The sequence below is a fragment of the Oryzias melastigma genome, linkage group LG23, assembly GCF_002922805.2.
Source record: "Oryzias melastigma strain HK-1 linkage group LG23, ASM292280v2, whole genome shotgun sequence".
NCBI classification, from domain to species: domain Eukaryota; kingdom Metazoa; phylum Chordata; class Actinopteri; order Beloniformes; family Adrianichthyidae; genus Oryzias; species Oryzias melastigma.
The window spans coordinates 7,978,276-7,993,946 of NC_050534.1; the positions used below are offsets into that span (position 1 = coordinate 7,978,276).

Consider the following 15,671-nt stretch of genomic DNA (forward strand, 5'->3'; position numbering starts at 1 on the left):
ATCATAATTTGTTGTGGGAACATTTTAATTACATTTAATTTAGTTTAAATATAATATAACATTATTAAATACATATTTTATACCACAACTGTGATCAATAAAAACCCAGAAAGTTTCAACCTTACAGCTGCCAAAAAAAAGGGTTTTTTTTTGTATTTTACTGCAAGTAAATACGATTTATGTATCATAAATACTGATTCTCTGAAAGTCTTGAAGCTGGAAATGATTTAACACCTTCTGCATTTTATTATAAAATTCAGTACAGGTTTAAGGAAAAGGCGATGGGGAGTTGTAATGGCATTTTTTATTGGAAAACTTGAGAAAATCACACAAAAAAGTTCTTATCCAAAATATCAAGCTTCATCACCGACTAGGTAATAAAATATTTATTAATAATTCAGCAATTAAAGCACTTTATTACAGCGTCACTCAAACATTTAGAGCAAAAAAGTTATGCTTTTGATCCTCTTAAAGCTCCTAAAACATAGAAAATAAAAAAGAGCAACATCCTGACCAATCTTTAATGTCTTTGAAGTCAAACTTTCACTATTTTTCTAGAAAAATGTTCAAACATTCAGCAAACTTCAGCTAACAGACTAATAATTAAAGCCAAAAAGATTATCTCAGATGGTGCAGCAAAAAGATGGATACAATTTATTTCTCAGCATGAAGGATTTTCAGAGCAGTTATTGCCCCATTCTGCATTTAGAATTTAAATTCATCTTCATCTACTCTCAGATTATCGGGAGTCTGCATTCAGATCAGCGCCGCCAGATTTGCGTGGGTGCTGCCCACCATTGGACAATATGTCTTGTGTGTGCTGTCCACCAGCTTCCCTTGGGATTCATAAAGAATAATTGATTGATTGATTCAGCTTCTATATTCCCCAGATCTGGAACAGACGTCCTGAAAGGCTTAAATCAGCAGAAACAGCAGATCTAAATTAAGGTTAAAGATCCACCTGTTCTCAGCTGCATTAGATTAACGTTTATTTACAAGTTTACAACCACACTTTTACTCTAAAATCACTTTCAATTCTTCCTAAATGTGAACAAGTTTTAATCTTTTATGTGAAATACATCCTTATATGATCAAACAGTCAAAGTAAATCTCTAAACTGACAAAATATGCAAACATGTACTTTGTTTTTAAAGTAAAAGCCTAAAAATGAGCAGATATTTAAACAGATTAGAAGAAAAAAAACCCAAAACTGTCATCTACTCCTCATTTACTGTCTATTTTTGACAAATCCAACACAATCCTGATGAACATAAACCCTGAGACGTGGTCCAAGTCTTACCTGGGGGACTCGTTCAGAGAGGGGATGTGGCAGGACAGGTGGAAAACTTTGGGGCACTTGTCGCAGCACAGCAGCTCGCCTCCGTTCTGGCAGACGGCGCACCAGTCCTCGTTCGGGTCTTCCTCTGGCTCCGCCTTCTTCTCAGACGCCAGCTGCTGCGTTGGGGGCTGAGGACGGTGGTCCTTGGAGTCCGGGGCCGGGGCCAGAGCGGGCCCTTTGTGCTGCTGCCGGGGCTTGGATTTGGCTCCGGTGCTGCTGTCCGGCAGGCTGGACCCAACGCTGGACTGCACCTGAAGAAGCGGCAAAGACGGAGAGAAGAAAATGACGAGTCATGCGATCGCTTCGGAAGCTGTGAGGCGTAGTGTGTCTCTCTTACAAAGCGAACTTCGTCCTCATCTTCGGGTTCGTCCTTGATGACAATAACTGGCCCTGGGGATGACCTTCTTCGGCGCTTGGCTGCAGGGGCTGACGGCGGCTCGGGAGTATGTTTCCAACTAGTCGACCTTACAGATTGCCAAAGGGAAGATTGGGATTGTTAGAAATGACACAAAAACGAAGGTTGGAATTTGATTTGAGGACTTAGATCAGAGGTCGGCAACACTTTAAGAGCCGTTCAGGTCAAAACCCCGTAGGAGCCACAAAGTCTTATTTTGAAAAATAAGACCCTGGTATGTATCTATGTCACAGTATGTTCATGCTACTATTATGATAATATAAACAAGCTATTTTTGGCATAAATAAATGAAATATAAAATGGTTTATGACTTTGACAGAGGTTCTCATAACTTCCTTTCAAAATAAAAGACTTCCTGTGCTAAATAGAATCATCTAAATGCAGTAAATGTAGTCCTAGGTAGTATGATGTGATATTAAAAAAAATATTAACAGTTTATTTTATTGTTCTTGAGGGTCTGAGGGACTGTAAGCTCTAGGTAGAGAGGGTAGATTGATGATTGTAATTTTTTTTTTATTTTGGCTAAAGACAATTGAAATACCTCTGAATTTTGATCAATAATAGACAGTACACCTTATAACCTCAAAATGATTTTCTGTGTAACACGTCACTCAAAAATCAAAATATTTGATTATGGTAAACTACAAAGCTGCACTCCTGGACGCCTCCCTGGTGAGGTGTTCCGGGCATGTCCCACTGGGCGGAGGCCCCGCGGAAGACCCAGGACACGCTGGAGAGACTATGTTTCTCGGCTGGCCTGGGAACGCCTCGGGGTCCCCCCAGAGGAGCTGGAGGAAGTGGCCGGGGAGAGGGAAGTCTGGGCATCTTTGCTCAGACTGCTGCCCCCGCGACCCGGTCCCGGATGAAGCGGAAGAAGATGGATGGATGGATGGACAAAGCTGCACTGTTTGATGGATTGTTGGAGCATTATGGGTAATGTAGTCAGGAACCTGGCAGAGTAACACCTTCATCTGTTTGTGTGAGTTGAATAAAATCTGTTTTGTTTGACTGGATGTGCTGTATAGTCCAAAAACAAAATTCTGACGCTGCTTTTTCTTTAATGACGTTTAAATAGATGTAGAGCTGGGTTGATAACATTTATTAATCGATAGGAATCAATCTAAGCTTAATAGATCACTAGGACTAAAAAAGTTAGTTCTGACCCCGTTCTGCTGTCTGAAGAGGACGGTTTAGCCAAATGATAATCCTGCCGTTGTTGTGCTGAAAATAAAAACAAAAAAATCGTTTATTTTCACATCAAAAACTCAATTTCAAGGCTTTTATTTAGTAAGGATAGAGTCTCTAAAAGCACAAACCTGCCATTTGACTGAGCGCGTTTGTTTTGTCTGCAGATGCAAAGGCTAAACTGGTAGTCATGCTGGGTCTGGGCACGGAGATGGACACAGAGGGGATGGCGCCTCCACCTTCACTCCTCCTTAACAGAGGAGACTCTGGCAAAGATCTCTGAGGATCAAAACAGGATTAAAGTTAAGCCTTACGATGGGACAGTTTTTGTTGAGAAACATTTTTCTGCCGCTGACCTGGTGCAGCGACATCTGCGGAGAACTTCCAGAGCCCAGAGACTGCGTGTAGCGGGACGGCCCCTGAGAAACATCCACGGGTTTGGGAGGGAAGTTGTTGTTGATCAGATCTCTGAGAGACTGGGAAAAAAAGAGATGAAAATGAAGCATATATGCTGTGTCATGTTCTGTTGTCTTTGTTCACTGAGACACAGAAACAGAAGATAAAATGTTGAGGATTGAAGTTATAATCTAAGAGGGGAAATAAAACAATACTATATTTACAGCGGGGCAAAAGAGTGTCTGTCTGTCAGTGATTCAAGGAGCTGTCGAAGGACACCAGTGACAAGATTGTTCACCTACACCATCTACTAGGGCTGCCAAAACGGTTATTTTAATAGTTGACTAATCACCGATTATTTTTTCCGATTAGTCGACTAATTGGGTCATATGCAAACACACATTTTAACCATCATTAGCTTTTAACTAAATACAAATTAGATATATAACATTACCTGCGATAATGCTAGTGCTGATAGCTGAAAATGCTGAAATTGATAGCTAAAATTGCTGAAGCTAAAAGCCAGCTAAAATTTTAGTTAAATGTCAAATTAGCCTAAAAAACTGAAAAAGCTTGTTAGCCAAAACAGCTAGCATGCAGCTGAAACATTAAACTGCAAGATAGCCAAAAAACTGAAAAAATACTAAATAGCTAGTAGGGTTGCCACAAACGATTATTTTAATAGTCGACTAATCACCGATTATTTTTTCCGATTAGTCGACTAATCGGGTCATGCACAAAGTGGATGTAAAACACACATCTTAACCATCATTTGCTTTAAAATAACTAAAAACTATATATATATATTCACACTAGCATCATCATAGATGAAATGTAAGCTGAATTTGGTCGCAAAAGATGCTAGTGATGATAGCTGAAGATGCTGATAGCCAACTAAAATATTAGTTTAAAGGCCAAATTAGCCTAATTAAAGCCTAGGTTAGCTAAAACAGCTAGCATGCAACTGAAATATTAGCTAAATTCCAAAACAGCCTAAAAAACTTAAACAAAAAAAGACTAAGCTAGCAAAGACAGCTAGCATGTCTGAAATAAAAAAAACCCAAAATAGCCTAAAAAACCTTAATAAATGCCAAAATAGTCCAATAAGCTAGCATAACACCATTATAACTTTCAACTTTACTATACTCTGACTCCATATAGTACAAAGTAACGACTAATCGACTATTAAATTAGTCGTCGACTATTTTAATAGTCGATTAGTCGTCGATTAGTCGACTAATCGTGGCAGCCCTAATAGCTAGCATGTAGCTGAAATATTAACAAAACTCCAAAATAACAAAAAAAAACCTTATTATTTTCCAAAATAGTCCAAATAGCTAGCATAATGCGATTATAACTTTCAACTTTATTAGAGGCTGACTCCATATGATATAAAGCAACGACTAATCTACTATTAAAATAGTCCTCTACTATTTTAATAGTAGATTAGTCATCGATTAGTCGACTAATCATGGCAGCCCTCCCATTTACAATAAAAAAGTAGCTTAGTGAGAAAAAAAAAATCTACTTTTGGAGCAATTAATAAAAAATTATTGAAAAGAAATTGCAGATCACTGATGACCACCTGGAGCTCCATGAAAGATCTCACCTGGTGGAGAACAAACGATCTCAAGAACACTGAGGAAACATCCAGAACTACATGAGGTTCTCCTGCTTAAAGTAGTACATGTCCAGATCCCTCTAAAGTTCTCCAAAAAACATCTGAGTGATCCAGATGAGGATCGAAAACCAGGAACCAAAATGGAAGTCTGAGTTGTTGCATCCCTAGAACACCATAACCACTGTGAAGCATGGAGACGGAAGCATCATGGTTTGGGTCTGTGTTTCTGCGTTCTAGACAGACTGATCCGTGATCAGGAAAAGTTTAATGGGGTAATTTATGGTGAGATCTTGGCTAAAAATCTCCTTCCATCAGTGAGGATGAAACGTGTCTGGATTGTCCTCTGTGACAACGATCCCAAACACATCGCCATGGCAACAAAAGAGAGGCTAATTAAAGATCATGCTGTGGTCCTGGAGTTGTCTAGCCAGTCTCTGGACCTCAGTCAAATAGAGAATCTGTGAACTGAAAGTTTGTGCTGTCTAGCAACATCTCCAAAACAGAGCAGCTCTTGAGAAGATTTGCATGGAGGAATGGACCAAAATAGCAGCTACAGTACAAACCTGGAAACAAAGGGTTATATTATCAACCAAATACTTATTTTCTGCGCCAATATATAATTTTTATTTTTTTTTTTAAATCAGACATTGTAATACATTTTTTGATTCTGCCACAGTTTATTTGATGAACATTACAGACCAAACTCACTTTTTTAAGAGGATAATTTTGGAGTTCTTGCTTCACAATAAATCAGCTGAATAACTTCCAGACAAAAGATACTCAAAAACATTTCGTAACAGTTACACAAGTGTAAACTACCACAATAGGACAAAAAAGTGTGGAGAAATGAGAGCACCAGCACACCCACTGCTCCACGGATCCTCATCTGACTCACCTGTGCAGCTGGGAAGGCGGAGCTGTGCAGCATCGGGGACGTGGGGCTTCTGGGGTTGGAATGGGGGTTCCCGTACCGCCGCCCTGGTTGGGCCATGCCGGGGAGGCCTTGCGAGGGCGAGGAGGACCCCCCGTGGATGGGCTTGGTTGGGGGTGGAGGGCCGAGAGGTCCGGGGAGTCTGACACTCTGGTACCAGGACCAGTGGTTGGGAGCAGGCGGCCTCTGGGGCTGATGGGAGAGTTTGTCAACCTTAGAGGAGCAAGTTTACACATTAGCACTATAGAATAGTTTTATTCTGATTTAAAAATGTAACATTTACTTCAACTGGAGACCCCCAAAAAAAGAAAAAAATTAAATCAGGGGTTGGAGGATTTTCCAAGGACTGTTTGACGAAAATCCTTCTACCTGCATCTGAAGCTGCGCCAGAGTGCTCTGTCGCTGCTGCTGCTGCTGCTGCTGCTGCTGCTGCTGCTGCTGTGACATGGACAGGCCTCCGAGGGGAGCCTCTGCTCTGGGACCGGTCTGGTTGTTGGTCATAGGCTGCCTCCCTGGACCTCTTTCCACTACAAGTGACCCTGCAAGAGACAAATGTGCAGAGAAAATGAGGCAAATCCAGAACTACTGAAAAGGAAAGCAGCCGTTTATTTAAGGTGGAAGACGGAAAACAGACTAAACTGAGGAGGTTACCTTTTTTTTTTTTAATTAAATTCAGCTGTTATAGGAAACTGTTATGTTTCATGATTTTTCCTTAACTGGTTGAACATATTTGTCACTGCTATAATTGCCCTGCACAAATAAAAGCTCTTTTTAATTGAATCTTGTTTTAGTTTAACCAAATGTCATTCACAAAAACATAAAAATAGTAGATTAATTTGAAGGATGTGTAGTTTTGTGTAGGATTTTTTTTTCCAAAATACAAAGAAATATAACCAGAATGGTCTACATTACAAAGCTCCATGGAGACTTTTTTAATACTATTGTTCATAAATACATACATATGGGATTTTTCACATTAATTTATTGTGAAGTTGGAAAATAGTGACAAAATTTGGCAAAAAGGGCAACATTTTGCAAAGAAAAACATTTAAAAGAGATGATATTATGATGATTTTTTTAAAATACAGAAAGTTTTACTTGTTTTTGTTTGTCTTAGTCCACTGAAATGTGAAATTTGTTTGGGCATCATTTCCTTAAGTTTCACTTGAGAATTTTGGATCATCTTCCCATTAGTTGGTATGACAAACTTGTTTGCATTTTTTTTTCTTAAAGAGATTAAACACTGCTGCACTAAACCTGTTATTTGAAGTAGCTTTTCCTATTTTTAAATGGTCTGGACCATTGACTGTATTTGAGACCTGGACCGAGTGACTCCTCCCCCTTCACGTTCCAAACAGGAAGTACCCGCTGGCTCCAAGAAGCTAAAATCCTATAGACTTTTAGAGAGAACTAAACAGCTATTACTCAGTCCTATTTGTCAGAATAAAGATTCTTTCTATCATATTTTGTTTTTGTTCATGTTCTTGATAATTCTATTTTTTTCATATTTTTTCGCTATGTTATAAATGGACCAATCAGATGCCTCGATTAAAGTATGTTGTCTCACAACGAACGTTGAGAGACGGATTTCGTGTAACGCACTTTGAAATTATAAGGGTGTAAACTTCCAACAAGCTCCCTCCTAATTCATAAGAATGGTTGCCATAGAAGCGTCGATTCGGACCGACTTGGACCAATGACTGCTAAATGACGACGTCTGGTTCCAACATGGCGGCGTTCACATCGCAAAAAAATGGTGACTGCATTGACTTAATTCAATTGTAGCTGGAAGCAAGTAATTTTCTATGGGTGATGTCATACTCACTCGGTCCAGTTCTCTTATACAGTCACTGGTTTTGTTTCACCTTAAACTTAAAATGACCTAAAACTACAACTATGACTTTATTTGACCTTTTATTTTGTATTGTTTGTAAAGTTTGCCGTTTGTGCTGCTCAATTTGATAAATGATGCTTTGAACGATACAATCTTTGTTTAGAAATAATAAGACAAAAAATAGGTTAAGCAGCAAAAGATATGAAAGAACTTGTTAAGAAAGAGATTAAGAATCGTTTTCACTCTCTTAACTTGGAACTCAATCTGCTCTCTGCATCAAAAATTCCTTACTCACTGCAAAAATACAGTAGAAGTGACGCCATCAAGCACATGGAAACAATTAGACAAGAGAGTTTTGGGTTTTTTTAGGTCAGATGAGATAACAGAATAATCTCATCTGGCCTCTGAGATTAAAAGAGTTTAGATTAACGGAGGTTGAAGCCACAGAATATCTCGTATGCTTGGTTGAAATGTAGTAGATCAAAATAAAATGACCTCATCAGTGAGATTTTTCTGTTTGGCCTTTGTGAAACGTTACACCAAATCCTGTGATTTAGTTCAAGATCCACTTCAATGAAAATTGTATTTTTTTTAGTTTTTAACATCCTTTTGTGGTATTTTTCTCAGAATGCATGACTGAATTTATGATTAAAAATACGTTTTTGAGTTCTTAATTCAAATCACATTGAATCAGAATGAAAACCAGATGGTTGAAAATGCTCAGACTAAAGACGCAGCTACTGAAATGGGCGTGGCAAAGTCTACCTTCACTCCAGTTCTGCAGCATCCACTTGTAGAAAGTAGATCCATGTACGTCTTTGTTTTCATCATCTGAGTTAGCATCTGGATAGCTCCAATATTGCGCGTATCTGTTATGCTAGGCTAATGTTAGCTTGTGGTTGTGAGAAGCTGTAAGCTTGATGGGATATTAGCGGAGCTAACATCTGCCCACAACCCAGAATCCCATCTTTCATGAGCTGCATAAACAGGCTTTTTGATTTGGGCTAAAATCTGCATAATTAAAAGACTACTGAGAACGATTTTATAATTGAAAAAGTATATAGTTGGAGTTGGACTTTAAATCAGATGTGAAACAGAGAGGCATTTTTTTAAGAAATAAAAGGAGAAAAAAAATGCAGTTTGACACTAATGTTAGTAATCAAAGGAATGTTTTGTTTTAGTCTTACCGAGGTCCACGTTTGAGGCCCAGAAACCAGAACGACAGTGGAAGCGCACAGAGCTCTGAGGAACGATGGAGGGGTTACAGCTCGCCCTCATGAGGTACTGGATCTGGTACAGGATCTATGAAACAAAAAGGAGGAAGACTCATGAATCTGTTTCACAAAACTCTCTGGGATTAATCAGGTTAACTACCAGGGAGATGTTGACATCATGAGAATCTTTTGATGGAGAGAAAACCGATTTACAAAACTTTACAAACATAAACTGTTGAATATCGTCAAAAAGCTGCTTTTCTCCACTTCTAAATTCACAAGAATTACATTAATTGTGTCGTTGATTGTTGAGTTAGTACAATCAAAAGAACATAAATGCTGTTAAAGCTGCTGCTTGATGCTAGAGCTGCACACCAGTTTCTTGCAGTAGAGCAGAGCCGTTCCGCTGTGGCTCTCGGTGGCCCACTTGGTGAAGCTGATGACGTGGTCCAAGTGTTTGGTTAGAGATTGCACGTCCTCCTGCTGCTTCTTCAAATTGAGTTCGTGGTCTTTCGTTAAAGCCTGAGAACAAAAACAAAAATAAAAGATAATTGAGGAAAAAGTCAGAGGAGAAAGCTGCATTTAGATGATCCTTCCTATCACCTCCAGATGGTTCACCAGGATCTTTCCCTTCTTGTTAATCTCCATGATTAGGTTACAGATAGACTTCTTTATTTCATTTGTGACAGCCCGCCGGTTTTCTTCAACTTGCTGCAGTCTGAAAGTTGGATAGAGGAAGAGTTAGCATAAAAGCACTCGTATTGGTCGAGTTTAAAAGCGTTCTCAGTGATTATGATTAAACTGGTTTTAGCCAAAATCAAAAAATGGGACATAGTTTCTGCAGTGCGGCACTAGTTCATTAGATATTTGGATTTAATATTTGAGCGGGTCCATTGGTGTGGAGCAGCCCCGCCCCCTTTCCCTCCCTGTTGAGATCTTGTCCCGCCCAGTTTGATTTCTAGGTTACAAAAACGATCTTTTTCAAACTGCCCTTTTTCATCTGCTCCTGATTTACAACAATTTGATTAAAGAAATACTCAGAAATGTATTTTTTGTTCTTTATATATGCCTTCCATTCTCAGAAAAATGCTACAAAAACATTCTAAAAACACAATTTCCCATCAGAGTGGGTCTTTAAACACATTTACTAATAAGATTAACAGAAAACAAACATATCATGCTACCTAAAAAAAAAAAATAAAAAAAAGTGAGTAGAGGAGAATTTGACCCATTGTTGATACAGTGCGACACTTCCTCAATAGCCTTCCGTTTTTCTTGCAGCTGCAGCGTCATGGTCTCCAGGTACTGCTTATGGTTTTTGTATGCGTCTTCCAAAAACTGATAACTGGAACCAAAAAAAATCCAGATCAGGCAGTTATCACATAAAGGCAAAATCAATTAACCGAACTGTGTTAACACCACTGACTGTACAAGAGAACTGGACCTACTAAGTGTGATGTCACCCATGGACACCAAAATTAAGTCAATTCAATCTTATTTACTTACATCTCAAAAAGTACAAACAAAAAAGTCATGCGTATTTATTAAAGTCGTCTATCTATGAATATTTTTAATTTATTGTAATATATGTTTTGTAATGTATGTCATCCTCTTGAATTCTCATTGTTCTACTTGTCCTGCATATGTGTACATGTTCTATATGTTCTGGAAAATTAAGTTGGAAAAAAGAAGTAAATTCAGTCGCCATTATTTTCTGCGATACAGACACCGCCATGTTGGAACCAGGTTTCGTCATTAAGCAGTGATTGGTTCAAGTCGGTCTGAGTCAACGTCTCTATGGCGACCACTTTAACCAATCAGGATTGAGCTTGTTGAAAATCTACACCCCTCCCACTCAAAATCAGGCGACATGAAATCTGTTAAATGTTTCAAACGTTCAATACTTTAATCGAGGAATCTGATTGGCCAGTTTATAACTTGAATAACTTTCACTATAAAAAAAATATCATTAAAAAAATAAAATGAGCAAGATTAAATGAGTTTAATCTGAAAAATACAATGACAAAATCTATGGGATTTTGTCTTCTTGGAGCCAGCAGGTTTTTCCTGTTTGGAACACGTCCAGTTCACATGTACAGTCAATAGTTATAAACAGTCTCAGATGTTAAATGAGTGAAACATAGAATTATATACTTATGATCCTTGTGTTTGAGGAGTTGACAGTCTCTGCAGGTGAGCCGGTCACACGTCTCACAAAAAAGCTTCAGTGGCTCCTGCTTGTGGACGTCGCAAAAGACGGGCCGCTGAGTCGACATTCCCAACGCCTCTGAAGGGCCGAGAGGTAATTATGACAATGAATTCACCGAACAGCTGATTGACATCGTCACAAGCTCAAGATGACGGTTCGCTCTGCGGCTGACCAACACTGAAGAGTTTACCTGGAGACATCTCCTCCTTTTGTCGTATGGTGTGGTCTCTTGTGAACTTGACCCGCTGGTGTGCCTCGATGCAGGTCACACACAGAAACTCCACACACTCCATGCAGTAGCCCGTCGCCTCTGTGTTGTCGTCGCAGCTCATGCAAACCTGGTGAGGAATTATCAAGAAAATCTGTGTTTGGTTATCCGTTAGATGAGCAGTATGGAGATCATGAGGTGAGGACCAACCTGACTGGTTTTCTCCACCGTGCTGCTGGGCACCTCAGCAGAGTCCTTTACAAAGAAATTGTCCAATATGTCCACTTCCCAGCATTCCTGTCTGCACACGGGGCATCGAACCGAATTCTCTGGAAAAAGACCAAAAACTTGGATGACGAAATCCACTCAAATAAATGTCAATTTAAATCCTTTCAAAAAAATAAGTAAATCTATAAGATGCATATGTGTAGTTAAAACCTCCTTTATTTACTCTACAGTTAAAGCTACTTCCTGCTGTTTTTACCAAATTTCAAATTAAAAGAAGTAAAATAATTTAGTTTCAAGTCCCACTCCGATCCTCTTTTGATCTATTTTCAAAGCGTTTTCAGCAGTTTTTAAACTATGATTATGGCGTCTTTAGCCAAAATTAAGAAAAAATGTGTTGTTTTTCAGGACGTAGATTCTGCAGAGCGGCAGGAGTTTGTTAGAAATTTGCCTCTGAGTTGTGAGCAGAGTAGCCCCACCCCCACTTCCCATCACCAATCTGTTTTACACTTTCTCCTGCTAGTTTACAGCCCCTCAAAACTTCAACCTAACATTACGGGTGCAACAAAAATGGCGAGCAATATTGGAGCTACAGCTTTGATCCAGATGTCAGCTCAGATTAGGAAAACAAAGACGCTCATGGATTTATTTGTTTGCATGAGGATGCATGGGAATGGAGTGGAACTTGGAGTTTGTATTTTCTACATCACAAATATGATCGTTTTCAAACCGCATTTTTCATCTGCTCCTGATTCACAACAATTTGAATAAAGAAATACTCAGAAATGCCATTTTTAGCTTAATTTTTTAAAAACACCATCATCATCCGAACAATGCCTCAAGATGATGTTAAAAACACTATTTTAATTTGTCTTTAAAGAGTTTATCTAAAAGCATTTATCATTTAAATTAAAATGTTTCATTATGTCATGGATTCTAGTTTTCATCCATGCATTTTCAGAACTTGCTAAATCTCTTTGCTGGAGCCTATCCCCAGCTACTGTTGGGCATAAGTGTGGTACACCCTGAACAGGTTGCCAGAGTGTTGCTGGGCAGATTTTAGCTTCTCTTCAGTTTTTGGATTCGTTTGTAAAAGCACATAATAACTTGAGGATTTAGTTTTTGTTTTGCAACATAGGAACTACACCATGTCAGCGTAGAAGATATAATTTAAACGTTAAGTACTGTGAGATTTAAACAGCAAAACCACTGAGTTTTTTTTTATCAAAAAATGTTCTAAATATTTATATTCAAAGCAAGCAATACAAATCAGTGCAATTTGCTTAATTTAAAATGAATTTACTGAAAATCTAAGACATTAAAATGACATTTAATCTCTTATTTTGGGGAAATTCAACCAAAACTTTTACATCACTTGCTCCAATTCAAACAAATTAGTTAGCATAATTCATGTTGGTGGTTTATATTCCCTGAAGCCCTCCTCTTGTGACATGTGGGAGTGTTTTGGGGTATTAACCCCTTCGCTTACGTGGTTTGTTGCCGTCAAGGGGCGCGTGCAGGTCGCGCCGGGGGTCCGCGCTCCTGCCTGGGACGGGCAGACACCTCTTGCAGAAGGAGTGCAGGCACGGCAGCAGCTTGGGCTCTCTGTTGTGGAAGCTCAGCCTGCAGCTGGGACATGTGTCCATCAGGCCGAAGGCGCCTTGCGGCTTCAGCCTCTCCTCCCCGGCTGGCAGACTCTCGGCCTCGTTCTCAACGATGATGACCACGTCGTCGACATTTTGGGCGCATTCATCCATTTTTCTCTCCCCTCCTCCTGTCCGTCAATCAATATCAGCAGCGCCGCGTTTGTCAATTAAAACAATAATGTATATATGGAGGAAATACTTATATTACACATTATTCTATAAATATTCGCTTCCTTTTCATTATTAAACAAATAGAACTTATTTTGACTGTTCCTCTCCGTTTTGGACAGCTGAGTTAGCATGTAGCTACCATTGATTTTACATCTGTCACTAATAATTAACGACACAATTCAACTTTTTGGGGACATTAAATAAAATACACACAAAATTAACGAGCGTAGAGTTCAGTCTGAACCAGAACCGGAACCCAAAAACTGAATTTTAAAGCGTTATTTGTCCGGAGAACGAAAACGAGTTAGCGTGCTCCCTTTTCTCAAAACACAGACCAAGAAAACTACCCAGACGCCACCGCGGTACTCTGCACCTACAGCGGCCGATAAAGACCAAACGAGCCCGCAGTCGCGTGTTCGAAAAAATACTCACCTCCATTGTATTTATTTGTTTGTTTATTTATTTAGCATCTATATAACATCACGACATCAACAAAATTACGAAAAAGAACAAAACTGCAGTATTTACATTATATCTTATTTTTCTTTCGGCTTTTCCCTTCACAGGGTCGCCACAGCAAATCAGTTTTCTCCATCTAACCCTGTCTTATACATCCTCTACTCCACATGTGTCAAAGTCAAGGCCCGGGGGCCTCATGTTATCTTGTGCTTATTTTTAACTAGTTTAATTTTGACAAAATACACTTTTATGAAGAGTAAAATATTGAAAGTTATTTAATGCTTTGAATTGATTTATTCTGCAGTAATATTCCTGCATTTTTATTATTAATAACAGATATGTTAAAAAAGTTACAGTTTTAAAGTTTTAAAAAATTGCATTCTGCTAGCTTTTTGGACTATTTTGGCATTTACAAAAAAAATTTTAGGCTGTTTTGGAGTTTAGCCAATATTTCATCTACATACATGCTAGCTGTTTTTGGCTAATTTAGACTTTTTGTGGCAATTTTGAAGTTTAGCTATTTTTTCAGCTACATGCTAGCTGTTTTGACTAACGTAAGTTTTTTTTCAGGTTAATTTGGTATTTAGCAAATATTTTAGCTGGCTAGCAGCTTCAGCGTTTTCAGCATTAGCTTCAGTGATTTCAGCTATCAACTTCAGCGTTTTCAGCTATCAGCTTCAGTGATTTGAGCTATCAGCGTTTTTAGCTATCAATTTCAGCATATTCAGCTGTCAGCACTAGCATCTTCAGCATCCAGATTCAGCTTACAGGATTCACACTAGCATTATCACAGGAAATGCTATATCTAGTTCAAAATTAAGTTAAAAAGTTACGGTTTTAAAGTTTTTAAAAAGTAGTTTCAGAGTGTTCAATAAATGTTTATCCTGTTCGACCCGCGACTTAAGGTGTCTTTTGGATTTTTTCCCCCTGTGATTGAGTTTGACACCCCTACTGTACACCAGCTGGCTTCATGTTTTCGTTCACTGCATCCATAAACCTCCTATGCTTCCTGTCTTTTCCTCAGTTTCACTGTCTCCAGGCCAAACAACATGGTTGCTCTCACCACAGTTTTGTTTTTACAATTTTGCTTTCATTTGAGCTGAAAATCTTCAATCACGCCTGATACTTTCCTCCACCCATTCCAACCTGCCTGCCCTGGCTTTTTCACTCCTTATCAGGACAAAGCGCCTGTCCACCCTTCATCCTCGTCAAAGCCCTTACTAATCTTTCTTACTTCCTGCTCCACAACCGTCACCTCTTCTACTCTTTGTTCTCTCTCATTCTCTTCATTCATCAACTCTTTTTTCCATCTTTCCATTACACCACTGACACCTGTCAACACATTACCACCCCTATAATCACCCTAACTTGCTGCATGTCCTTCCTATCTCGATTTCTCTGCCTTGTTAATCTGTACAGGTCAGTCTCTAGTATACAAGTCATCATAAACTCCTCATTTGGCCTTTGACACCTCTACTTTCACTGCATCTCCCTGTCTTCTCTCTCCAGTCCTCTCAATTTCCCACTTCTTCTTAGCTAGCCACTAACTCCATATACACTCCTGTTCCTCCTCATTCCACCACCAATTCTCCTTTCCTGATGACACACCAAGTACACTCCTACCTGTCTCACTGATCACATTAGCTGTAGTTAACCAGTCATCTGGGAGTATCTCCTGACCACCCAGAGCTTGTTTCAGCTGATTCTCAAAAGTCATGCTACATTCTTCCCTTTTGTCATCTTCTCTGGCTTTTCCCTCTCTGTCTTCATCTTTTTCATCACCAGTCGTTCTACACACCACCACCCTATACTGTCTGG

General features: G+C 39.1%; 1 protein-coding gene across 1 annotated transcript in view; it reads right to left on the reverse strand.

Annotated features, from left to right (window-relative positions):
• The window catches only part of trim24 (tripartite motif containing 24), a gene marked incomplete in the record, with an annotated part of 16,492 nt that extends 2,721 nt beyond the window's left edge, over positions 1-13,771 (reverse strand). Inside the window, 15 exon segments of the mRNA XM_024288787.2 lie at positions 1,301-1,590; positions 1,677-1,803; positions 2,918-2,975; positions 3,071-3,218; positions 3,296-3,415; positions 5,852-6,079; positions 6,257-6,426; positions 8,909-9,023; positions 9,311-9,457; positions 9,539-9,653; positions 10,164-10,280; positions 11,090-11,222; positions 11,335-11,482; positions 11,563-11,681; positions 13,067-13,771. Coding sequence (XP_024144555.1) covers positions 1,301-1,590; positions 1,677-1,803; positions 2,918-2,975; positions 3,071-3,218; positions 3,296-3,415; positions 5,852-6,079; positions 6,257-6,426; positions 8,909-9,023; positions 9,311-9,457; positions 9,539-9,653; positions 10,164-10,280; positions 11,090-11,222; positions 11,335-11,482; positions 11,563-11,681; positions 13,067-13,334 — 2,303 coding nt within the window.
• Between the last annotated feature and the right edge of the window lie 1,900 nt (positions 13,772-15,671).